The sequence below is a fragment of the Siniperca chuatsi genome, linkage group LG22, assembly GCF_020085105.1.
Source record: "Siniperca chuatsi isolate FFG_IHB_CAS linkage group LG22, ASM2008510v1, whole genome shotgun sequence".
Classification (NCBI taxonomy): Eukaryota; Metazoa; Chordata; class Actinopteri; order Centrarchiformes; family Sinipercidae; genus Siniperca; species Siniperca chuatsi.
The window spans coordinates 21445508-21470065 of record NC_058063.1 but is presented as its reverse complement, the minus strand read 5'-3'; the positions used below and the strand labels follow the sequence as shown (position 1 = coordinate 21470065).

The 24558-nt window shown below is 40.3% G+C and overlaps 3 protein-coding genes across 10 annotated transcripts in view; 1 reads left to right on the top strand and 2 right to left on the bottom strand.

Moving 5' to 3' along the window:
• The window catches only part of LOC122870087 (type II inositol 3,4-bisphosphate 4-phosphatase-like), a 24757-nt gene extending 6181 nt beyond the window's left edge, over positions 1–18576 (bottom strand). For 2 of the 6 annotated variants that reach the window (XM_044183830.1, XM_044183829.1), the window contains exons 1-18: positions 18454–18576; positions 17724–17930; positions 16488–16546; positions 14669–14750; positions 14353–14580; positions 12836–12883; positions 12540–12649; positions 12302–12421; positions 7052–7131; positions 4497–4590; positions 4228–4297; positions 3964–4111; positions 2823–2953; positions 2332–2439; positions 2027–2135; positions 592–763; positions 294–503; positions 65–209 (exon numbers count right to left, since the gene is read on the bottom strand). In XM_044183830.1, coding sequence (XP_044039765.1) covers positions 65–209; positions 294–503; positions 592–763; positions 2027–2135; positions 2332–2439; positions 2823–2953; positions 3964–4111; positions 4228–4297; positions 4497–4590; positions 7052–7131; positions 12302–12421; positions 12540–12649; positions 12836–12883; positions 14353–14580; positions 14669–14750; positions 16488–16546; positions 17724–17844 — 2035 coding nt within the window. In that variant the 5' untranslated portion in view covers positions 17845–17930; positions 18454–18576. Of the gene's footprint in view, positions 1–64; positions 210–293; positions 504–591; positions 764–2026; positions 2136–2331; positions 2440–2822; positions 2954–3963; positions 4112–4227; positions 4298–4496; positions 4591–7051; positions 7132–10346; positions 11872–12301; positions 12422–12539; positions 12650–12835; positions 12884–14352; positions 14581–14668; positions 14751–14980; positions 15064–16487; positions 16547–17723; positions 17931–18453 lie in introns of those variants that run through there. The other 4 variants (XM_044183833.1, XM_044183832.1, XM_044183831.1 and 1 more) reach the window with 4 other exon arrangements.
• The window catches only part of LOC122870258 (low affinity immunoglobulin gamma Fc region receptor III-like), a 1099642-nt gene that overhangs the window by 268560 nt on the left and 806524 nt on the right, over positions 1–24558 (bottom strand). The window lies entirely within an intron of this gene.
• On the top strand, positions 19201–23800 carry LOC122870215 (low affinity immunoglobulin gamma Fc region receptor II-a-like). Of its 3 annotated transcripts, none has more exons than XM_044184225.1 (7): positions 19201–19262; positions 19520–19552; positions 19637–19755; positions 19855–20014; positions 21122–21373; positions 21871–22002; positions 23466–23800. In XM_044184225.1, exons 1-7 carry the CDS (start codon positions 19232–19234, stop codon positions 23561–23563), a joined length of 825 nt encoding a protein of 274 aa, XP_044040160.1. In that variant the 5' UTR covers positions 19201–19231; the 3' UTR covers positions 23564–23800. The 3 variants fall into 3 exon arrangements, with proteins under 3 accessions (XP_044040160.1, XP_044040159.1, XP_044040158.1); XM_044184224.1 differs by having other exon boundaries at positions 19216–19262; positions 19855–19975; XM_044184223.1 differs by lacking the exon at positions 19520–19552 and having other exon boundaries at positions 19217–19262.

Genomic DNA, 24558 nt, shown 5'->3' with positions numbered 1-24558 from the left:
TGGCAAACTTATACTTTATATTATAAATAAATGTCAGCAGCAGAAACGTGGAATAACGTCCCACCGGTGTTCTGAGAGTTTGTGTCCCCCTTGGCTTCCTGCTGCTCTGATGATGTCAGCTCCTGAGAGCGGTCCTCCCGCCCCTGCAGCCGGTCGCCCATGGCGATGATGCAGTTGAGACTCATGGCAACGTTCGCCCACGCCCTGTCCTACACAAACACACACACACGTATAAAAACAAGCACAAAACTATCATAAACAAATTAAGATCTCACAAACACACTCCAACTTGCCCATTCCTCCTCGTCGTACTCCCTGTCCGGTCGGCTGGCTTCCTGTTGCCATAGCGAGATCTGTCCGTCCTGATTGGCTGTCGTGTTGTCACAGAGCAACCCGTTGCTGTGGACGTGGCTGCAGTTGCAGTTGGCTGAGAACTGGTTGTGGATCGCCAGCAGGGCGCATTTCACCAGCTCGTCTTTGAGTGCATGAACAAATTGGTCTGTCTGAGTGAGTAATGAGACAAAACAAGACTTTGCGTCAGATTTCTGTCCGTCCAAAATATGTTACCTGTGTTCTTCTTCCCCTCCTCACCTGTTGAGTCAGGCTGTCCAGGACCTGCTGCAGCCGGGCCGCGTTCAGCTCCAGAGAGACGGACAGCAGCTCCTCAGCGAGCCCGAAGACCAGAGGCTGCAGCTGGGACACGCTGGCCAGCAGCTCCCTGGCTCTGGAGCTCTCATCCTGGGAGTACGAGATGGAGCTGGAGCTGGAGCGAGAGACGAGGTCTGGTTTAAAAGGACGATACCTGCGGTTTTGTATGTTTCGGCCCATTTACTACAAATCGTGTAAACTGTAAGTAACCATTTAGCAAAGTACGCTGATGTGTTTTATATTTATGGATGTATTTTATCCAAAGCCAACAACAGGCTTCCCATCCCTCAAACTGCCGAAACAACTGTAATTGTATAACATACAATATTAGAATATTAGTTTTCCCATGTTAGTTTTCTTATTTATTGTATTGATACTATATACCTCTATTACTCTTGACAGTACATGCACCTCTGCTTATTACTATTACTTATTACATATTTGGTGACACTGTATTTTATACTGGACTTTCATCATCAACCAGTAAACCCACTTGGTACTCGACACTTAGTTTATCTTATACTTATACCCACCTGATACTTAATTTATTTTCTGACCTGTTTTATAGTGTTTATAGTGTATCATATTGTTTTCTAGTACTTTCTCCTGTGTGCACTGACGTAAAGACGAGCTACTGTGACAAAGAGTTTCCCTACGGGGATCAATAAAGTATTTCTGATTCTGATTCTGATACACAGGACTCTCTGATATAACATATATATATATATATATATATATATATATATATATATATATATATACGACTCTGTTTGGCGTCAATACTTGATCTGTGTGTGATTGTTTGGACTGCGAGATGAGAACAGTACACTGATAATGATGAGAAGGAACTACAAAACATGCTATTGACTGTTACGTCCAGACTTCAGGGACACTCCCCGGTTGAGGAGCCCGACCCTGAAGATAAATAACCGATGCTCCTTTCCCTCTGGACTCATTCAAAGCAGGTTATACTGATGTATGTTTTTGAACGCTTGAAGTAAACCTACAGAAAGACAAGTGGTTGCCTTGAGTGTTTCTTTATTCCGCAGAAATCGCCACTACACAGGCGATTCTTACTGAAGACAATCTGAGCGCATCATGCTTTCCCGTTTTCGTCTTGCAGCTGCTGTATGTAGAGTGAGGATCCTGACGAGGATCCAAATAATTCAACAAAATGTGTTTGTGTGCTAATCTACAATGCAGCATCGCTAATCCTGACGGAGCAGAGATTAAAGAGACTGATCCACGGGCAGCAAAATCAAGAGATGGACGGAGAGGAAGACAGTATGAGTAGAAAAGCTACGAAGTATAAATTGTATAAATGGAGAGTAAAGAGGGACAATCACAAACTGGAGGTGAGGAGTTGTCTGACACACACCTGTCTCTGTGGTTTGTGTGTTTGCTGAGCAGTCTCTTCAGTCCTCCGTGTTTGAAGGCCTGGTGGTGATCAGCTGGAGCACCAAATGTTATGAAGTCATACCACACACCTGAAGAGAGAGAGAGAGAGAGAGAGGGAGGGAGAGACTGTTACGACGAATGAGATCACAAAGGCTGCGGCATCGAAATCACACAGAAGAAAAGGGGGAAAACTGAGCAAAAGAAATACACAAACGAAACGAGGGACAGTGAATGAAAGTGTAAACAAGAAAGAAGAACTAAAGGAAAAGCGGCTCCTGATCGTACCTGTGCTGTCGGGATTGGTGACCTCCATCCTCTGTGAGTGCAGGTTGGTTGGAACAAACTGAAGGTGTTTACCTGATTTACTGCTGCTCGACTTGAAACAGGACGAGGCTGTTTGAAAGTCAAACAAACACACTATGACTATATTACCAGTGAAGAAATCATTTTCCCACAATGCAACAGGGTGGATTCAAAATTCTTACGGAAATATGTTTTAAAGGAATAGTTCGACATTTTTGAGTCTCCTCTGGCTAAACAAACGAGATATAACACATTAATTAGTGAGCTTCAGAGGTGCTGCTTGGTGGATTTGTTTTACCTTTGGACAGAGCCAGGCTAACTGTTTCCCTCTGCTTTCAGTCTTCATGCTAAGCTAAGCTAACCGGCTCATGGCTCCAGCCGATCCTCTCATCTAACTCTCTAACTCTAAATGTCAAACTATTCCTTTAAAGGATGAAAACTATTTGATGGCGTGGCCCTTTAACTGACTTCACCTGAGAGCTTGTCGAGCTCAGCAAGCGTTTCCTGATAGGAGCCAATCAGGTGGTTACAGTGGTTGATGACATCGTGGCGGAGCCCATCCCAGTGGGGTGAAAGGTCACCGAGCTCCTTCACTTCCTGAACCCTGCGAAAGAGACAGATATACGCTTGTTTGAGACGAATTTGGACGAGAACGGACGGTGAAGTTGGACAGCTTCCATTAGACCAGAAGTCACAGTAACATTTACATCCCGTTAGATCTGAAATAAAATATTATTAGACCAACATACTTGTGTCCAATAGGCAATAAATGATGTTCTGGTATTAAATGCTGTGATCTGTGATAATCATGACAGCATTTAGTCTTTAATTCTCATATTATAAACCATTTTAAATAGAAATTTAGATAAAAATTCATGTAAAGTGTGCCATCATATCGGCCGGGCCTGTCCACCTCAAAGTTAGTCACATCGCATGATAAATAAATTTAATAGTCAAAATTCCTCCGAATTAGGCTACAAACATACAGGAAGGAGAGGAAAAGCAGGAATTCAAGAAATCAGTTGAACTAATTAATCTGTCAGATAGTCAGGGCTTAACATCAGTCTGTAAAGATGTTATTTTAAGATTATTTACGTCCCACTCGTTACCAAAAGTCTTGTGTCGCTTCATAATATTTAATACAAGTATTCAGTAAGTAAGGTTCTACGATTGTACGCCTGTCTGGAATATTTGGGATGAATGTATTCAGCCTCTCTGGCTGATTAAAGTTCTCAACATGTACAGAACATACAGTTTATTCAGAAACAAAGTAAACCTTTATAGTGCAAAATAAGACAATTTAAAATCTTTAATGAAGAGTTTCCATAAAACGTCATGTGGTTGATCAACATCTGAGCCAATGAGCTCATTACAAAACATTCTTAAATACAGTATTTGACCTTCTTTTGGATTTCCTGTTGAGTTTCAGTAGGTGGCGCTCTTCTTTTTCTGCTCTGCCACAATGCTAACGTTAACTACAATGTCTTTCTTTTTCTTCTGTTTATTCCAAACACACTGGAAAAACACAAAACAGCTTCCAGACTGCAAGTGTGCTAAAGCTTACATGACGTGAATGTTGCCTTCATGCGGGGGAAGAGAAACACATAAACACACCTGCTCGTGTGCTCGCGTATGAGCGCGCTCAGTAGCTGTTTGGGTAAAGAGAAAGAGAGCGGCGTCTCTGACATCTGTTCTCTGACCAGCAGCCATCTTTGATCCTCCGTCTGAAACCTGTACACCTTAGACACCTGAGCACACAGCACTGCACGCACACAGGGTGAGGACGGAAAAGTAATACAAAAACATGCATTCATCACTCTGAACTCCTGCAACATAAAACGTTCTCAAACTGTAAGAAAAGTACGATGCGTGTCTCACCGGCTCTCATCATCGGACTGTTTTCTCTGTCGTGGACGGAGCTGTGAAGACCGTCGCACAGCGCAGGACACTGGAGGACAGGACGAGGACATAAAGTAGGTGAGATGGAGGGAAATACTTCTGTCTTCTTCTTTTTCTCACTGTAAACAGAAAGCTACACGGGGTCGCGTTAAAAAGTAACCCCAACGTTACGCGACCGGAGAGACGAGAGTCGGGGGTAAAGGGAACTAAAGAGATGCAGTATTTTCTTCCTCTCTTCTCCTTTCTACCTTGTGCGCAGAAGGAGTTTTATCTTCGCTGTCTCCCTCCATCTGCAGACGGGACACCTTCACCTCCCCGACCTCGTTCACGCCATCCATCGTCCTAAATTAAAGAGCGCAAGGGAAAAAAAAGACTTTTGATGTTTGGAAACACAAAAGTTGTTGCGTGCAGGTAGGTTGAAACAAACTGAAGGCGTGTCATTCTTTGAAACTGGCAGGTGAACATACTTTTACACTAAGCATGAGGAAGATGATAAACATACTCGGCAACACTAAGTTCATAAAACAACAGGATAACCCATTCCTTTTCTTAAAATACACCCTCTTAAAAAGCTTTCTAGACAAAATAATTAATAAAAAATGAGCTAAATAGAGTCAAATACAACTAGCATTACTAAGCTAACTAGCCTATCCAACTAGAAATAATAATTAGAGAACCAGAAACAAGATCACTAGCAAGACAGTTAACTATAAACCAGACAACTAACAAGAAAAGCTAACCAGAAACAAGATAACTAGCAAGACAGTTAACTATAAACCAGACAACTAACGAGAAAAGCTAACCAGAAACAAGATAACTAGCAAGACAGTTAACTATAAACCAGACAACTAACGAGAAAAGCTAACCAGAAACAAGATAGCTAGCAAGACAGTTAACTATAAACCAGACAACAAGAAAAGCTAACCAGAAACAAGATAACTAGCAAGACAGTTAACTATAAACCAGACAACTAACGAGAAAAGCTAACCAGAAACAAGATAGCTAGCAAGACAGTTAACTATAAACCAGACAACAAGAAAAGCTAACCAGAAACAAGATAACTAGCAAGACAGTTAACTATAAACCAGACAACTAACGAGAAAAACTAACCAGAAACAAGATAACTAGCAAGACAGTTAACTATAAACCAGACAACTAATGAGAAAAACTAACCAGAAACAAGATCACTAGCAAGACAGTTAACTATAAACCAGACAACTAACAAGAAAAGCTAACCAGAAACAAGATAGCTAGCAAGACAGTTAACTATAAACCAGACAACAAGAAAAGCTAACCAGAAACAAGATCACTAGCAAGACAGTTAACTATAAACCAGACAACTAACGAGAAAAGCTAACCAGAAACAAGATCACTAGCAAGACAGTTAACTATAAACCAGACAACTAACGAGAAAAGCTAACCAGAAACAAGATAACTAGCAAGACAGTTAACTATAAACCAGACAACTAACGAGAAAAGCTAACCAGAAACAAGATCACTAGCAAGACAGTTAACTATAAATCAGACAACTAACTAGAAAAGCTAACCAGAAACAAGATCACTAGCAAGACAGTTAACTATAAACCAGACAACTAATGAGAAAAGCTAACCAGAAACAAGATAACTAGCAAGACAGTTAACTATAAACCAGACAACTAACGAGAAAAGCTAACCAGAAACAAGATAACTAGCAAGACAGTTAACTATAAACCAGACAACTAACGAGAAAAGCTAACCAGAAACAAGATCACTAGCAAGACAGTTAACTATAAACCAGACAACTAACTAGAAAAGCTAACCAGAAACAAGATCACTAGCAAGACAGTTAACTATAAACCAGACAACTAACGAGAAAAGCTAACCAGAAACAAGATAACTAGCAAGACAGTTAACTATAAATCAGACAACTAACTAGAAAAGATAACCAGAAACAAGATCACTAGCAAGACAGTTAACTATAAACCAGACAACTAACAAGAAAAGCTAACCAGAAACAAGATAACTAGCAAGACAGTTAACTATAAACCAGACAACTAACGAGAAAAGCTAACCAGAAACCAGAAAGATAACTAGCAAGGCTAATTAACTAGACAAGATAACTAAACTAGTAAGCTAACAAGTTTGTACAAAAAGGTGACTAGAAAGACAAATCTAACTCACTGAGCAATACAAATAAGATATCTTGCTAACTTTGCTATGTGGCTATGTGATGTTATCAAAGATAATTAGCAAGACAAACTATGAAGAAAAGTTAACCAGAAAGAAATATAAAGCAGCAAAATAGCAAAAATAAAATAGCAGCATGAAGCTCTGTAACTCTGCCAACCTTTGCCAGGTATGCAGTATTAATCAGACACACCTGGATATGCCAGCAAAGACACACCTACTGTTTACACTGTATACCTGCCGCCCTCTCTCTCCTCCTCTCACTCTTTCTTGCTCTCCGTCTATCACTCTCTGCCTCCCTCTCTGAAGACGCTGTGATATAAAAATCAGGAAGAGATTGTCTTTTACTACTTTATATGGGAGGTGGAGTCCCACACCCCACACCCCCCCTCACTTCCTCATCTGGTTTTCACGTATCCAAGCAACGGCCAATCAGGTGACAACTCCTAGACCTCTGTGAAGTTTCTATGAGGTCGATTTCATTCATTTCACAAGTTTCTTTGAGAAGAAATGGGAAAAGATGGAGACAATGCGAGGCTAAAATAAGAGATAGAGGACGCAAGGTGTTAATTTAAAGGAACACACATATATAATGATATTAGGTGAAATATAGAGGTTTAAAGCAGATTGTGTTTACCTGAGGCTCAGGGAGATGTGAGGCTCCTTGGACCCGAGCAGATCTCTGACGGAGAAGGAGGTGAATCCCAGAAAGCTCCTCTAAGAGAGAGAGAGAGAAAGTAAGAGAGAGTTGTTTTATAATAACGGTGACATTTCAGTGTTTTAGTAGTCTGTTCTGGCACTTTCTGCACGTCCGACCGCTCTAATCCAGCAGTAATCCATTGGTTGAAACGATCGCTCTGTTCGTGTAAGCGTTTTACATTTCTGTTTTATGTGTGAATAAATAAATATTAATCTTATACAGAGAGGTGCTAACAGTTTAACAGCACAAACTACATCCTATAAAATGATCAGACAGATGAATCAACACCTCTCGAACATTACAACCTTCATGAAGGGAGGATTTACTGCAGCACTGCTGTATTAGACTGCACTAGTTTTAGCTAGCTGTACCTAATAAACTGAGTGTGTATTATAATCTGACAGCATTTTAGGTGCTTTCATGAGATATTTGAGAAAGAAAAAACAGCATCAACGACATCTATACTCATTACATTGATAATACCTGTATATTAATGTATCGCCCACCTCTGTCTTTATGGAGACTCATTCATTTCTATTGAAATTTATTTTGTCTATAGGAGTTTTTCGAACGCGTGGCAGTTGTTTCACCCGGCCTCAGCTTCTTCCCTTTGGGTGAAGATTGGTTTCTACTGGTTAAAGCTTCAGTTCCCCATCTGGTTTTTTTTTTATAAATCTGTTGTAACTTTTTAAAACACAGCACGTGCGCTTCCAGGTTTATAACTAGTTTTTAGTTCACCAGTACAGTTTCATGAAGTGAAATGAACATCACCATGAAAACAACACCTTTAACCAAACAGTCACACGTCACTAGCCCTAAATTATAAGCAGGATGTATCCGAGTTACATAAAGGGCTGTCACGCAGTTTCAAGCTTCTTCCTAATGTGCTGTAATATTAATTAATAAATGGCCCATTCTGTCAATGCAATGGCAGCAATGGCATTAAAATCACTCTGTTGCTATGGCGATAATCGGAAGCTCAGAGGATTACCTTGACGAGTGAAAAGCACTCAAATCACCCGACGCACACACACGCTCACGTGCAGTACATCAAACTGAAGTCAAATTAAACTTTTCATGTCTTTGGTATTTTGTCAGTATGCAGTCGTGTCCTTTCTAATGCGTCTGTTCCCGTCAAATGATGAATAATAATGGAGGTTTTCAAGCATCAGATGATTATTTAAGTCAATTTAATAAACCACGGCTGTGCGTCTGAAGCTAAACCACAGACGGCAAACTGCTGGTGCATTCAAAGAAGTCCAAGAATTAACATTCAGCTGCTGAATTTTAATAATTGAAGAGTTTTTTTTAAGCAAAAAGCCCCCCCAAAAAACCCGCTGGTTCCAGCTTCTCAAATGTGAATGTTTTCTTAATCTTTTGTGATATGAAACTGAATATCTTTGGGTTTTGGTACGAAAAAAAAAGTCACTTGAAGACGTCCACTTGGGCTCTGGGAAACTTTGAATCTGCATTTTTCTTTGTTTTATGATATTTTACAAAGATTCGTTGAGAAAATAACTGGCAGATTAATCGATAATGTAAAAATAATCATTAGCTGCAGCATTTGGTCAAAAAAAGCTGCTGTTTAGCAGCCGACCCTGCACACATGCATTACTGTTTGATGATAATGTTGTAAAATGATTGTAAATATACATCAGAAGGTGATTAAATGTCCACTGTGATGCTTTGGAGCCAAGGAGGAACGACTGAAAGTCAGCGCTCAGCTCCGATCAGTGACGTTAAAAACCACAAACCGAGCCAGAAGTCGTGGACTCAGACCCGAATTTCAACATCCACATTAAGACAATTACAAAATCAGCCCACGACCACCTGAAGACCACTGGTCACTCCAGTTCTGAGGTCTTTACACTTATCTGTCAAAGAACCGATTTCAAAACACTGCTGTTGGTTTAAGCACCGAATGGTTTAGGGCCAAAGTACATTTCTGATCTTCTGCTACGTTATGAACCATCCAGACCTCTCAGGTGGTCTGGGATCAGGTCCGCTTCCTGTCCCCAGAGTCCAAAACTAAACCTGGAGAAGCGGTTTGGTTTTTATGCTCCACATGTCTGGAACAAACTGCTGCAACTCTCAGGTCTTTCAAATCAAGGCTGAAGACTTTTCTGTTTGCTGCTGCCTTTTATTAAATCAAATATAATGATTCATTTCTTACACTGCACTGTAACCTTTACTCTCCTGTTTTATCTTGTTTTTATTTTCTATTGAACTCCGTGTTTTTAAATGTCTTTTTATATTGCCCAATGTTGCTTTTATGTTTTACGTAAAACCCTTTGAATTGCCTTGTTGTTGAAATGTGCTATTCAAATAAACTTGCCTTGGCTTCATCTACCTGCAGCAAGTTGGTCTGAACAGAAGTGAAGTGAAAGCAGTTAGAGCTGCAGCTAAGCTTTCGTTACTTTTCTATTATCAGTGACTTTCTTTTTTCAATTAATCAATTAGGAAATTCTGCGACCGACAGTCCAAAACCCAAAAATACTGAATTTACGATGATATAAAACAAAATCAAGTAGAAAATCCTCACATTCGAGGAGCTGGAAACAGAGAATATTTGGCATTTTGCTTGAGAAACAGTTAAATAATTAGCAGGTATTGATACATTTTCTGTTTATCAACTAACCAGTTACAGCTAACTTATTTTCACAACTGATTTAATTCAATCCGTCAATCAGTTTATAAATTGTCACAGAACTCAAGGTGGCATCCTCAAACTTCTCGAACGAGCAACTTCTTCGGCATTTTGCTTGATAAAGTTTTAATCGATTATTAAATGATTCGAATTGATTTCCTGCCGATCAATTAATCAACTAATCGCTTCAGCACTAACACCCACTCCTGAACCACTTACAGACAGACAGAAAGACAGGAAACAAACAAACAGGATATTGAGAGACGTTAACTCCACGCACACACACAACACGGTTGCCACATTTCCTCGTTTGCAGCTGAAGGTTTGGGCAACAACGCACACACACACACACACACACACACACACACACACACGCACGCACACACACTGAGCTAATCTGTTTCATTTAGTTCTTCAGCAAAACAAGAGGCTTTTAAGATTACATGCTAATCCCCATCAAACCTAGAAACACACACAAAAACTACACTGACAAACAAATGTGTCAGACTACAGAATATTTACTGTGTGTGTGTGTGTGTGTGTGTGTGTGTGTGTGTGTGTGTGTGTGCGCGCGCACTTCCCTACCTGTCCAGCAGAGGAGCTGTTCTCTCCTGGTGGACAAAAACATTCGGTGCACGCCGCCATCGCTCGCCGCATTTAAAAGAAAAACCCCTCTTCCTTCCCGTTTACTTCCCGCTCTGTCGTATTTCCTGTTTATAGCTGCAGACTTTAATAACCAGCTGACGTCCACGTCTTCACCCCAAAAATAAGAACTTAACTTGCGAGGCTCACACTCTGCTGCATATCAAAGCTAATCCTCCCAAAACGGACTCTCTGTTTCTTATACAGCAGCCTTTGAGCAAATGACTGCAATATAAAGTGCTTCATGTAGCATATTAACAATTATAGGGAGATACAAAACTAAAATATAATACAAAACGGACCCAAAGCTAGTAAGCTATCAAAGACATTTGTTAAGCTACTAAAGTGCCAAAGAGCTTTAAATAATACAAGATGCATAAAAAAGAATTCAAACAGCTGCAGAAAAGTAAACAATCATCCGACAAAGTTACGAAACGTTTAATGTTTTAATCTCTCTTCGCTCGCCGCTGCTAGTTTTCAGGACATTTCCATAAGAATCGTTCTGTAATGTTTGTCCAATCTATTGTGAGGTGCTGTGACCTCTGACCTTTGACCCCCCCCCCCCTTACTGCTGGTTGCTTTTTATGTTCGTCTAGGGTTGCGTATTGTTTGGAATGTAATCTGTAGTTGCAGATACAACACTATAATTCCCGTACGGATACCAAAACAGTACTTTTTTTGACTTCTTTCGTTAAACAAAAGAAGCCAAAGTTCTCAAATCTAAACACAAGCTGCCGAACAAGAACTTTGACCATAAAACAGAAACCTAAACTTGCAAATTGTGGATTTAAATCTGGAACTGTGTGATCGAAGAATAACTGAACAAAATTATAAATCCGACCAGGCTTTCAGTACGTGACAGTTTGATATCCGGTGCTTCGGGAACATTTCAGTCAGTAATGAAGTTTGACGCAAAGCCCCGACTGATGAATTAGAAGTTACTTGGTTACAAGAAGAAGTAATCTGCAGAGTAACACAATACCTCCAACACTGAATGCAATACTTAACTTCAACTCTCCCACCTGCACCTGAATGCACCGTTGAAATTAAAGCTTATTGTACGATTGAATTTTGCGCACGATAAATGAAATCTGTCAGCAGCAGCAGCAGCTAAGAGACAACTTCTCTTGCTCTCTTCTTGCTACATTTACAGACAGAAAAAATAAAAGAGATGACGAAGAAGAAGAAGAAGAAGAAGAAGAAGAGCAGGAGCTTCCATTAACCGAGGAAAAGGAGGCATCCGGACAAAATAATCCATCTTTCAGGAAAAAACGTCTGAAAATCCTGTTTCGGTCGTCTCCTCTGTTCGTCCACAGCTGCAAAGACTAAAACACACCGGCAGTATCTCTCTGCTTACTCCATCACCTTTTCCTCCTCCTCCTCCTCCTCTTTCATCATGGCCGACAGGATTAAAAACCCACCGGCATCATGGGAAATATGCGGATTAGTGGAGCGCCTAGTCGGGGTTGAGTTTGGCAGAAAGGAAGGAGAAAACGGAAATATCTATTTATCTAAAATCTCACTTTCTCTCTGTGGCTGTCCTCGTTTTACCCTCTCTCTCTGTGTGTGTGTGTGTGTGTGTGTGTGTGTGTGTGTGTGTGTGTGTGAGAGAGCAAGATTAACTGAACTGAGATGTGTGTGTGTGTGTGTGTGTTACACATCCTTTGCACTAATCCTCTTATATACACAATTTTTCAGACACATGTACACACTCATATTCACACACACACACACACACACACAACTATGCAGAAAAACACACTCCTGCTAACACACACACACACACACACACACACACAACTATGCAGAAAAACACACTCCTGCTAACACACACACACACACACACACACACAACTATGCAGAAAAACACACTCCTGCTAACACACACACTCACTCACTGTGGTGCGTGATGTCGACTTATCTGCGTGGTAAACGGCGACTTTGATCGCGCTGTGATGGTAGAGAGGGTAGTCACCACGGAAACACACTGATGTTAGAAACACACTGTCTTCCGGTCCCTGAGACACACACACACACACACACACACACACACACACACACACACACACACAAGCTGATAAGCATTTTACAAAGTCCTGCTGTTACTCTGTATGTGAGGTGTGTGTGTGTGTGTACCTCCACTATCTCGCAGCAGCAGTGCTTCCTGACTGTGTGAGTGTGTGTGTCGATCACACAAACTTGAAGCTGGACTCTGCTGGCTGCCACGGCAACCACGCCTCGACACTCTGAGAGAGAGAGAGAGGCGGCATGGTGAAATACTAAAGTGTGTGTGTGTGTGTGTGTGTGTGTGTAAAAATATGACATAAATACATGAAGAAACACAGTATTTAACAGAACTTCATTAACAATAAATAAAAGCAGTAATTCTGTGTGTGTGTGTGTGTGTGTGTGTGTGTGTGTGTGTCACCTACCGACAGTCAGGTGCAGCGGAGAGACTTCAGCAGCAGATTCAACTCCACCTTGTGGCCACAAAACAACATTACATCAACAAACGCCGAAAAACACTGCAGACTGAACTATTAAAACATGTAAGGCGAGTCAGAAACATGCGTAATACGTCAAGAACTCAAGGTTTCTAAAATGTTCTTGAAACAGATTTATTGTTTTCTGGAGCGTAAACCTGCCGGTCAGGTGGTGTTTGTCTCCGCCTGTACAAGAGCTGGGTTGTCCTCTGATGCATTACAGCATATCTGTTTTTATCTTTATTTTTTAAACTAATCTGGAAAATATTATGTCATTAAAACTATAGTTATAAAGCGTTTTTCACATGACATCCCTTTAAAAATAATATCCGTTCATCTTTCAGTAATAGTGGCTTCTGAAATCCTGCTGTCGGGAGCCAATTTTCCACACGATTCACCTATTAAACACACCACTGACTGCATTATCTGGCTGTTCTAGATCCTGGTTTCTGATAAACGCCGAGCCACCTGTGTTGCACTAAGTGCTGCTGGTTTTACGCTGAGTTTGGAAGAGTTTAGTTGCCGAATGTCTGTTGCACGTCCAGTTAATTACGTCTGTCCACTCCGGCAAAAAACAAGAAGCTATATAAAGCTTACGTGATTTTTTTTATTTTATTTTTTATTTTTGTCCAAATTGCACATGTGGTGTGTTTTCTGCACTTCCTGTCTTATTCAGAAACACTACAAAAACACACGATTATTGTGTTTCCTGTAAGGAGGACTCCACAAACACCAGCACAAGTTATTACACTTTTATAAAACATAAAACAAAGCTATACATTGTCACACAGCAAAAGCCATTTAAAAATCTTCACTCAAGGTTCCTTTACCAAACCACACAACGCATAAAGGTTACTACACATAAAAGAGATTTGTAAGAAGTCAGAATATAAAGAGAATAATCAAGTATCACAAACAGATAAGAGGGTAAAATTGACAAAATAACAGCTATAAATATGCTATAAGACGTTAAAAACAGATAAACAGTTAAAGAGAAATGTATACAAACATGTAATAATGATTATCACAATATGTCCTAATATTAGAACCAAATAAACATAACTCTCCTTGACTGTTCTCATCTGCAAACTGACTGAATCTGCTCTACAAATGACAATTACCGATTGATCACGTTGTGTTCGCTTCTCAGTAATTGATCAGAGCAGCATGTTGCAGAGTCGGGGGGGGGGAAAGAGAAAACGTATTAACCAGTTGGATAATCAATCACAAGCAGGTGGAGATTTACCTGCCACCTTACCTATTTAGCTACTCGCTCCACTAATCCATCACATCAAACTGACTGACAGGTCTTTAAATAAAACTAAATCTAAGTTATTAATGTTTTGAGATCAGTGATGTTTGTAAACAAAGAAGAAAACATTTTAAGTTATGCTCTGCAGGTTGTGTATCGGAGCTTTGATAAAAGTTTTAATATGTTTCTAAATATCAAACACACACTCTCTCACCTGCGCCTCCAGCGTCTCGCAGGCTTTTATCTCCCGCGGCGCAGCGTGAAGCGGCGCGTGTGTGTTGCTGCGTGCGCCGGGTGGCGTGTGCGTTAATGAGCGCGCGGAGACGCGTGGCGCGTCGCCTCAGCGCCTCGGTGTTGGCGTCTCTCAGGACGCCGAGCCACGACGCGCACTCTGCAGAGCTGCTGGACTCCAGGAACGCAGGAGGGTCGCCGCTATCAAAGCCTGAACACACACACACACATTTTACTGCTTTTACTTAGCTGTGACAATAAACTAGCGTTGCTGTATTTAAAGTGTGTGTGTTACTTACTGACAGCCAATCGTCTGTCATCGTCTGGAAGCTTCATAACCTCACATCTCTCCAACAGCAACACCTCTTCTAGCTTACCACCCTGCACACACACACACACACACACACACACACACACACACACACACACACACACACACACACACACACACACACACACACACACACACAGACACACACAGACACACACAGGGGTGGGTGAGGTTATCAACCGGTCAATTATTGTTGCTGTTAACATGTAATTTACATTGATTATAAGTGCATATATTTATTAATCAATTATTATTAATAGATTACTAATACCAGTCCTACCACTACTTTTCATGGTCCTGCTGCCAAAGCTGCAGCTGTTGCTACTAGCCGCTACTACCACAGCATTGCTGCTACACCTGTACCTTGACCAAAGTATAAAGTGAAAAATTAAAAATAATTAAGTAACGTGCATCTTCAATATGGTACTTGAGTAAAGGTACTGCTTTCCACTTGCGTTTAGCTAACTGTTTAAACCGCTTATCCCTTACTTTTAGCTAACTGTTTAAACCGTTTGTCCCTTACTTTTAGCTAACAATTTTAATTATCTATTACCTTTAGCTAACTATTTCAACTACTTATCCATACTTTTAGCTAACTATTTCAGCTGTTTATCCAATAGCCTGCTTTTAGCTAACTGTTTCAATGGTTTTACTTTTAGCTAATTATTTCAACTGTTTATCCATTCGTTTTAGCTATTTCAAATGTTTATCCATTACTCTTAGCTAGCTATTTCAACTGTTTGTTGATTGTTTATCCAATAGCCTACTTTTAGCTAACTGTTTCAATGGTTTTACTCTTAGCTAACTATTTCAACTTTTTACTTTTAGCCAACTTTTTCAACCATTTATTACTTTTAGCTAACTACTTCAACTGTTTATCCATTACTTAGCTATTTAAACTGTTTATCCATTACTTTTAACCCAACACATTTTGGGTTAAAGCTGCAGTAGGCAATATTATTTTAGTTGAAATACCTAATTTTGACCATTACATGTCACTAACAATATTTAATTGATGGGTTCCTTTAAAAAAAAAAGTGTGTCTGTGGGCGCTCGCCCCTTTGTATTTAGGTTTTTTAGAAACTCAAACAACCAATCAGGCTTAGCTGGGACGTAACTAGCCAATCAAAACGACTCCTCCCTTTCAGAGCCATGTAGAGAGGTGTGTTACGTGAGATGGGTGTAATGCTTTCACCTTTCAGACCGGGCTCGGAGCATGTTATTTTGTCTTTATTGTGATTATGGTGCTTGTGAACTGGTGTGTGTTGGTGCTTGTGGACTCTGGTGGTCCAGTGGGGCACTGGCCACATCCAGCTTCGCCCTTATCCTCTCTCTACATGGCTCTGCCCCCTTCCTCTCTGCTAGGCTAACGACAGGATAGCCACCGAATCGTTCGCTATCTTATTTTTGTTAGCTATACGCCGTTGTAACGTAACACACCTCTCTACATGGCTCTGGAAGAGAGGAACCAAGACACGTAGAAACTGGATGACCCTTGTTTGTACAGAGTCGCTGTGATTGGCTAGTTATGTGCTAGCTAAGCCTGATTGGTTGTTTGATTCAGACCGGGTCCAGTTTCTAAAAAAAAACTAAATGCAAAGGGGCGGACGCCCCCAGGCACACATTTATTTAAAGGAACCCTTCAATTAAATATTGTTAGTGACATGCAAAGGTCAGAATTACGTATTTCAACTAAAATAATATTGCCTACTTCAGCTTTAATGTTTCACATATTTCTCTTATGTCCATATTAAAGTACAAAAGCACAGAAAATCTGTCTCTCTCACCTGTTTCTTCAGGATGAACAGCAGGTTTCCTCTCAGCCGGCAAAACTTCTCGGTGAGAGCTGAGACAGAGGAGGGCTGTTAGTGTGCAGAACACAGACAGAAAACACTTCAAGTTCTGTTAAAATGGAAACGTTCAGCTGTTGTTCTGCCGGACACACAAACGTTCCAGGAAGTAAAGTCAGAGTGAGTCAGGGGATGGAAACAGATGGAGGCTGCAAGGCAGCTGACCTCAGACCACTGAGAGCGAGGGGTCGGAGAGATGAGAAGAGAACAGAACAGAAGTGAACGAAAGAGAACAAAAGAGAACAGAAGAGAACAAGAGAACAGAACAAAGAGAACAGAAGAGAACGCAACAGATCAAAAGAGAACAGAAGAGAACAGAAGGGAACACAAGAGAACAGAAGTGAACGAAAGAGAACAAAAGAGAACAGAAGTGAACGAAAGAGAACAAAAGAGAACAGAAGAGAACGCAACAGATCAAAAGAGAACAGAAGGGAACACAAGAGAACAGAAGTGAACGAAAGAGAACAAAAGAGAACAGAAGAGAACAAGAGAACAGAACAAAGAGAACGCAACAGATCAAAAGAGAACAGAAGTGAACGAAAGAGAACAAAAGAGAACAGAAGAGAACAAGAGAACAGAACAAAGAGAACAGGAGAGACCGCAAAGGATCAAAAGAGAACAGAAGGGAACGAAAGAGAACAGAAGAGAACGCAACAGAACGAAAGAGAACAACAGAGAACACAACAGATCAAAAGAGAACAGAAGGGAACGAAAGAGAACAGAAGAGAACGCAACAGAACGAAAGAGAACAGAAGAGAACGCAACAGATCAAAAGAGAACAGAAGGGAACAAAAGAGAACAACAGAGAACACAACAGATCAAAAGAGAACAGAAGAGAACGCAACAGAACGAAAGAGAACAGAAGAGAACGCAACAGATCAAAAGAGAACAGAAGGGAACAAAAGAGAACAACAGAGAACACAACAGATCAAAAGAGAACAGAAGAGAACGCAACAGAACGAAAGAGAACAAAAGAGAACAGAAGAGAACGCAACAGAACAAAAGAGAACAACAGAGAACACAACAGATCAAAAGAGAACAGAGGAGAACAGAGAACAGAAGAGAACGCAACAGATCAAAAGAGAACAGAAGAGAACGCAACAGAGAACAGACGAGAAGAGGAAAGACGCTGAAACCTGTAGCACAAATAGAATACAGTAGAACCCGTCTGACCTCTCTCCTGCCGTCCAACTCGCAGCGTTCCTTCTTTCTGGAAGTTTCCAGATGTTTCTTCCCTGGACAGAAACAGCAGCTGGCTGTGGTTCATCCTCAACTTCACCTTCCTCATCTTCATCCTCCTCCTCCTCCTCCTCGGAACACTTCAACTGTCTGCTCGCCCCATCACCATCACCATCATCAGGGTCTGCTCTTCATCGCTGTCTAAATACACACAGACAATACACAGAAAAGTATAAATATACATATGACAGTATTTTGGGCATGGGGAAAATGATAAGTACTTCAATATTTGGTCACTGTAAATACATATATTCCATGTATATTAAACAATTATGAGAATATAGCGTCGTTACTTTTAAAATATAAAGCTGGTGATGGTCCCAAATGAAAATATGTAGCTAGAAAACAAATATATGAATATTAAATTAAGTGAAACAAGTTAATAACATACAATAAATACAGTATGAAACAACTAGCTTAATTTAATAAAACTTAATAACGGCTGTCGAGCTGTTAGCAAAAATTAAAAATGTTAGTTTTTATAAGCCTAACGTAACGTTAGCTATCTTGTCATCATGACAGTTGCTAGCATTCAAACCGTTAACGTTAAGTTTGTTGACACGGGGGAAAACCTTCAAATAAATACCCTTTACATTTGGTAAAATAATGAAGTGTATATAATCTAACATTTTAACGTGAATAAACGTGTATCGGCATCTCTTACCGGTAGAAAAAGCAGGTTTCTGGGCTCAAAACCAACTTTTCCGACCGCTGTCTGCTTTGAGTGGTAAGAATAGGGGAACGGACCTTTGGACAACCGAAGTATCGCGAGAGCTGCCTGTCCTCCCGGCTGCGCTGCGCACGTAGAACCACAAGATGTCGCGAGAAGAACGAGAATCAAACAAAGCAAAACAAACCTGAGACAAAACGATTCATTTTGCATTTAAACTTCTGCGAAACTGATATTGAAACACTGGAGCATTTACGTTTTTCTGTATGTACTGCAGGATGTTTTTGGGACACCTGAAAAGGACCGTTACTCACCTGTTTCTAATTACTTTGATATAAAACTAGTACTGCCATAAACTGTTACATACAATGGTTTATTTTTTAAAAAAAAGCAGTCTAATACATTACAGTATATAATCTTGCAATACAAAATTAATAGTAAGGGCTATAACGTAATGTAATGAATCTACCTATCTATCAGTGGTGGAAGAAGTACTCAGATATTTACTTATCTTACTTGAGTAAAAGTACACAAGTATTGGAATCAAAAAGTACCAAAAAGTATAATAAGCATAATTTATTAGCTAATTATATTTTGTATTAATAATCTGAATCTGCAAAGTAACTAGTAACTAAAGCATTAAATTAAAATACTCAAGTACAAGTACCTCAAAACTGTACTATAGTATAGTGCTTTCTATCTGCACACCCTTTTGGCTGCAGGGTCTCCACCTCCACCTCCACCTCTCTCTCTCAGTCTGTTGCAGGACAGGATGGAGGTGGCAGCTCTCTCTCTGCTTCTCTGTAAGTAACTTCTATTGTTTTGTTTTTTCAACTAGGTATTTATTATGTTTTTTTTACTGTAATGACTTTTTAAATTCTGCGTTCGTATGCACATCAGTGAGTTTATGTCAGATAGATCCTTGTTAGCTTGCTGTCTTTTGCGTTCTGAGATTTTAATTGTCTGAACTTTGCTTCCCCACCATTTAGCTTGATCATCATATTAATATTTAACATAAGAATAGAAGTGACTAGTTTGTATTTCCTTCTGTCTGATTTAGTGCTGAATTCTCTGGATTCTGGTTCTGCACAAGGTACGTTTTGTTATCAGTCTCAATGCGAGTAATTTATTCTTTCCTGCAAGCAACTTAATGCTTCCTCTCTCTACCCTCCTCCAGTCTCTCCGACAGTCGCCCCCAAAAGATCGCAGTTCTTTAAATATGACAGTTTCTCTGTGAGCTGTGAGGAGGAGGAGCTGACCGGATGGAGAGTGATGAAGAGGATGAAGGATGGAGAGGTTTGTCTGCGCTGTTCTTGATCCATATGTTCATTTTAAACTCAGTCTTTTCTGCTAGAATAAACACCAAAAGTGATTACACCTGCACTTCCTGTACAGGTGCGTCCATGTCCGTCCTCCTGCTCCATCACTGCTGCCTTCCCTGCCACAGATAGCGGAGTGTACTGGTGTGAAACTGGACTGGGAGAAACCAGCAACACTGTCAACATCACCGTCACTGGTAGGCTGGAGGGATCAATAACTTACACCTTGAAATATAGTGAGTATTGGAACTGCAGGGACGGGTTTCATTTAGTGGTGAAATCAGAAAGGAAGTATGGGTCAACCCTGCTCACAGACTTTTACCTGAGACAGCACTGATGATCACATTTCTTTTCTAATTCACTGACAGCAATTTTGATAATCAATGAATTAATTTGAATAGCATTGTCCAGTTCCAGCTTCCCAAAATGTGAAGATTTCCAGCTTTTCTCTGTTTTACATCTTTGTAAACTGAATATTTTGGGGGGTTTTGGACTGTTGGTCGGACAAAACGAGACGTCTGAAGTTTTCCTGAGCTCTGGAAAAATTGTGATGGAAGTTTTTCACAATTTTCTGACATTTTATAGTTCGTAATTAAACTAAGCGGAGAAAAAAATGTGGTTTGATTGTGTGCTCGTCACACACAGCATCTTGGAATTTAATTAAATTTGGGTTAAAAGAAGTAAATCGTTGTTTACTTTGCCTTGTTTTTTGTAAGTGTTCGGCAAACTGCGTCCCATGCACACTCAGAAATCACAGCGATCAATAACTTATTCGAGCCAACACCTTGAAATATAGTACACTGATATCGACAGCACTGATTGGATTTTGTACAGTCATTTCTTTTCAAATTAATTGAAACAACAATTTTGATAATCAATTAACTGTCAAAAAGTAATTTGTCAAGCAAAAGTTCCAGCTTTTCGAATGTGAAGATATCCAGCTTTTCTGTTTTACATCTTTGTAAACTGAATATTTTGGGGGTTTGGACTGTTGGTTGACTAAAAAGCTAATGATAGTTTCCACAGATTAATCAATAATGAAAATAATATTTAGTTGCAGCCATAATACACGCCATATCTCGGTTTCATAATTATACTAAGTGGCATTTCATTAACTTTTGGGTTAAAAAGAAGTAAATCATGTTTACTTTGCCTTGTTTTTTGTAACGCTAACTGTAAAAATACACAATATACAGCAGTGTCAAGTCTGATGATGTCTACTGCCCCACGTGATCATATCAGAGGTGGACAACAGTGACTGGACCATCTGATCTGTGATACAAAGACAGTATCAGCCCATCATATATGATGTTTATACGCTTGTTTGTCTCCGTGTCGTTCAGCTGGCTCTGTGATCCTGGAGAGTCCAGTCCTTCCTGTGATGGAGGGGGACGACGTGACTCTGAGCTGCAGATGTAAAGTCACGACGTCTGCCTGCGACCTCAAAGCTGATTTCTATAAAGACGGCCTCCCCGTCGGGACCAGCTCCACCAGAAACATGACCATCCGCAGTGTTTCCAGATGTGACGAAGGACTCTACAAGTGTAACGTCCTGGGATTTGGAGAATCCCCAGAGAGCTGGCTGACTGTCAGAGGTGAGCAGCTTTCAGTGGTTCAGTGTTATCTGTATCAAAAATATCTGTATCTGATGACTTTGTACAGATGGTTTCCATGTTGTTTCTTCTGTAAAAACATGGAACTTAAAGCGGCTACAATTGATATTTCTATAATAACAATGTGACAATGGGAAAGTTGCCGCTCGTAGTGATGAACCTACAGAGGATTATCAGCTGAATCTGCAGCTCCGCTCGGCTTTACGGAGCTTTATAGTGACTGTCAGCTCATTGTTTATCTGTCTGGCTGCAGCTTCGCTGTTTCGGTTCACTCTCAGCGCTCTCAAAGCGTCGTTTTCAGAGAAAAAGCTGTAAAAATAGGCATTTCGCTCAGGAGTCGGTGGAGACCAAAAACAGAGCTAAAAGAGAGTGGACACAGTCACGACTCCAAATGAATGATGTCAGCTCAGATTAACTTCAACAGGCTGTTAACTAGCAAAACCAGCAGTGTGCTCGCTCACTGAAGTCTCTCTCTGCAGCGCCACCTGCAGGCCAGGATCCTCCAGCTCCCCTGCTGTCTGTCTCCACACTGGTGCGTCACCTGGTGGTGGGAACTCCTTACCTGCTGTCCACCATCTTAGTGGGACTCATATACAGAGACAGAGCGAGAGGTGAGAACAGCTGCACTGACAAAAGGTCAAACTTGTTGAATCTGGCGTTTCTGTCCCGAAAGATTGTACGACTAAGAAACACACCCGAGCTGCGTCTTGTAAACGACCGCTAGGGGGGCGATGTTGCATTTACCAAACCAGAAAGTAAAGGAAATGAAGAACTCTAGAAATCACATTTTAAAACCACAACATACCGTAGATTTCATTTGGCTTTTTAAAGGACTAGTTCAACATTTACTGTGACGCTAATGCGGAAGAGCCTTAAAACTGCGTTCTTTCTAATGACCAGCAGGGGGCGACTCCACTGGTTGCAAAAAGACGTCCGATTGTACGAATGACCCTACTTCTCACTTGATTTATTACGTCAGTAAACACTTTCCTAATGAGTTTATGCTCTCAATCACTAGTTTCAAGTCTTCTTCAATACAGCATGATGTTCATTTTGTAAATTATGGTCCCATTTAGAGTAAAATAAAGCAGGCTGTGCTTTAGGGCGGGGCTACCTCGTCGCTCCCACGACGACCCGGTATCAGGATAGAGGCGATGCGTATCCACTACACTGTGTTTATTCAACTAGCTGTAAATTTGTTTTTGGGTGCTGTTGGTGTTTTTAGTTCATGAAAGTTAATTGTAACATTTTGGTCGCCTAAAAATGTCTTGTTCCGCGTTCGGTTGTACTAAAAGACACCCGAAGGAGTCAGCTGTTCATTTTTTCAGGTAAGCACATTTTGTTTTAAGCCAGTTTTTCGCTAGCCAAAAGTAGCATCCCAATGAATATCACAGTTAACGTGAATTACGGATGCACCTTGCTAACCAAGCTAGCTAGCTCTACCATCTTGTCACTTCTGGCTCCAAAAAACCAAGATGGCGACGGTCAAAATGCCAAACTTGAGGCTTCAAAACGGTCGTCCACAAACCAATGGGTGACGCCACGGTGGCTGCGTCCACTTCTTTTATACAGTCTATGGTCCTGACCAAGTAATAGTCTGGCACATAACCCCTTTGTGAAACTGCAACTTGTTGTTTTTACAATGTTAACAAGTTAACATGTTAATTAGCGACCTTTAGAGGTGTTGGCAGGCAGAGTTTGTTACCTTTGGACAGAGCCAGGCTAACTGTTTCCCCCTGTTTCCAGTCTTTATGCTAAGCTAAGCTAACCGGCTGCTGGCTGTAGCTTCATATTTACTGTACAAACATGACAGTGGTATCGATATTCTAAGACAGCTAATAAGCGTTTTTCCAAAATGTCGAACTATTCCTTTAAAACTGCACAATTAAAAGATCATCAGACATGGGAAATACTATTGTTTTCTTCAGCGAAACATCTAACTAGACTAACAAAAAGCTGTAGATGAAGACGTAAAAGAAGTGAAAGCGAGATTTGTCAAAACAGAAATCACTCTGTGTCACTGGAAAGGTCCCTTTAAGGCCATTTTCTGTTGTTTTTGAATATTTTTTTACAGCGCGACATGCCAGTAAAGCAAGGCGAACATCTAATGATGTCATAATGGAGATGGCTGCAAAGCAGACAGTGACATCATACATCAACAGTGACACTTAAGAGGGAGGGCCGTCTGCACATTCAACCTAAAATGAAGAAGAAGATAACATCCCGGTTTCTCCTGTTTAATTCCATTTTTATCTCAAATTTCTTCGGATTTAAAAAAAATGTTATTTTTAACATTATTTTTATGTTTGACCTGATTCCTCTGCCATTAAGTTTGTTCTGTTTAAATATTCTTGAAGTTTATGTGTACGTTTGTGTTTTGCTGATATGGAAAATAAACTACTGAACATCTTTGTTTGTTTCACGCCTGTTATAGAGTTTGAAACTTTGGCTTTTGGGTGGCTGGACGAGGTGAAGCGCTCGCTGTTTCCATGGCAGTGGGTTTGACAGGAAGCACAGGCGTTTGAGGTGTGAGTTTACAGCAGGGGGTGGGTGAGGTTATCAACCGGTCAATTATTGTTGCTGTTAACATGTAATTTACATTGATTCTAAGTGCATTTATTTATTAATCAATTATTATTAAAAGATTACTAATGACTGCTTTTACTAATACCAGTCCTACCACTACTTTTCATGGTCCTACTGCCAAAGCTGCAGCTGTTGCTACTAGCCGCTACTACCACAGTATTGCTGCTACACCTGTACCTTGACCAAAGTATAAAGTGAAAAATTAAAAATAATAAAGTAACGTGCATCTTCAATATGGTACTTGAGTAAAGGTACTGAGTAAAGATGTGCAGATGTTCCACTTGCGTTTAGCTAACAGTTTCAACCATTTATCCGTTACTTTTAGCTAACAATTTTAATTATCTATTACTTTTAGCTAACCGTTTAAACTAGTTATCCATACTTTTAGCTAACTATTTCAGCTGTTTATCCAATAGCCTACTTTTAGCTAACTGTTTCAATGGTTTTACTCTTAGCTAACTATTTCAACTGTTTACTTTTAGACAACTTTTTCAACCATTTATTACTTTTAGCTAACTACTTCAACTGTTAACCATTACCGTTACCTAGCTATTTCAATTGTTTATCCATTACTTAGCTGT

Coding starts and splice junctions, on each gene's coding strand:
- LOC122870215 (XM_044184225.1), top strand. CDS start 19,232: ATGGAGGTGGCAGCTCTCTCTCTGCTTCTCT. Junction 19,756..19,854: donor AGAGGATGAAGGATGGAGAG/GTTTGTCTGCGC, acceptor CTTCCTGTACAG/GTGCGTCCATGTCCGTCCTC. Junction 20,015..21,121: donor AACTTACACCTTGAAATATA/GTGAGTATTGGA, acceptor CGTGTCGTTCAG/CTGGCTCTGTGATCCTGGAG.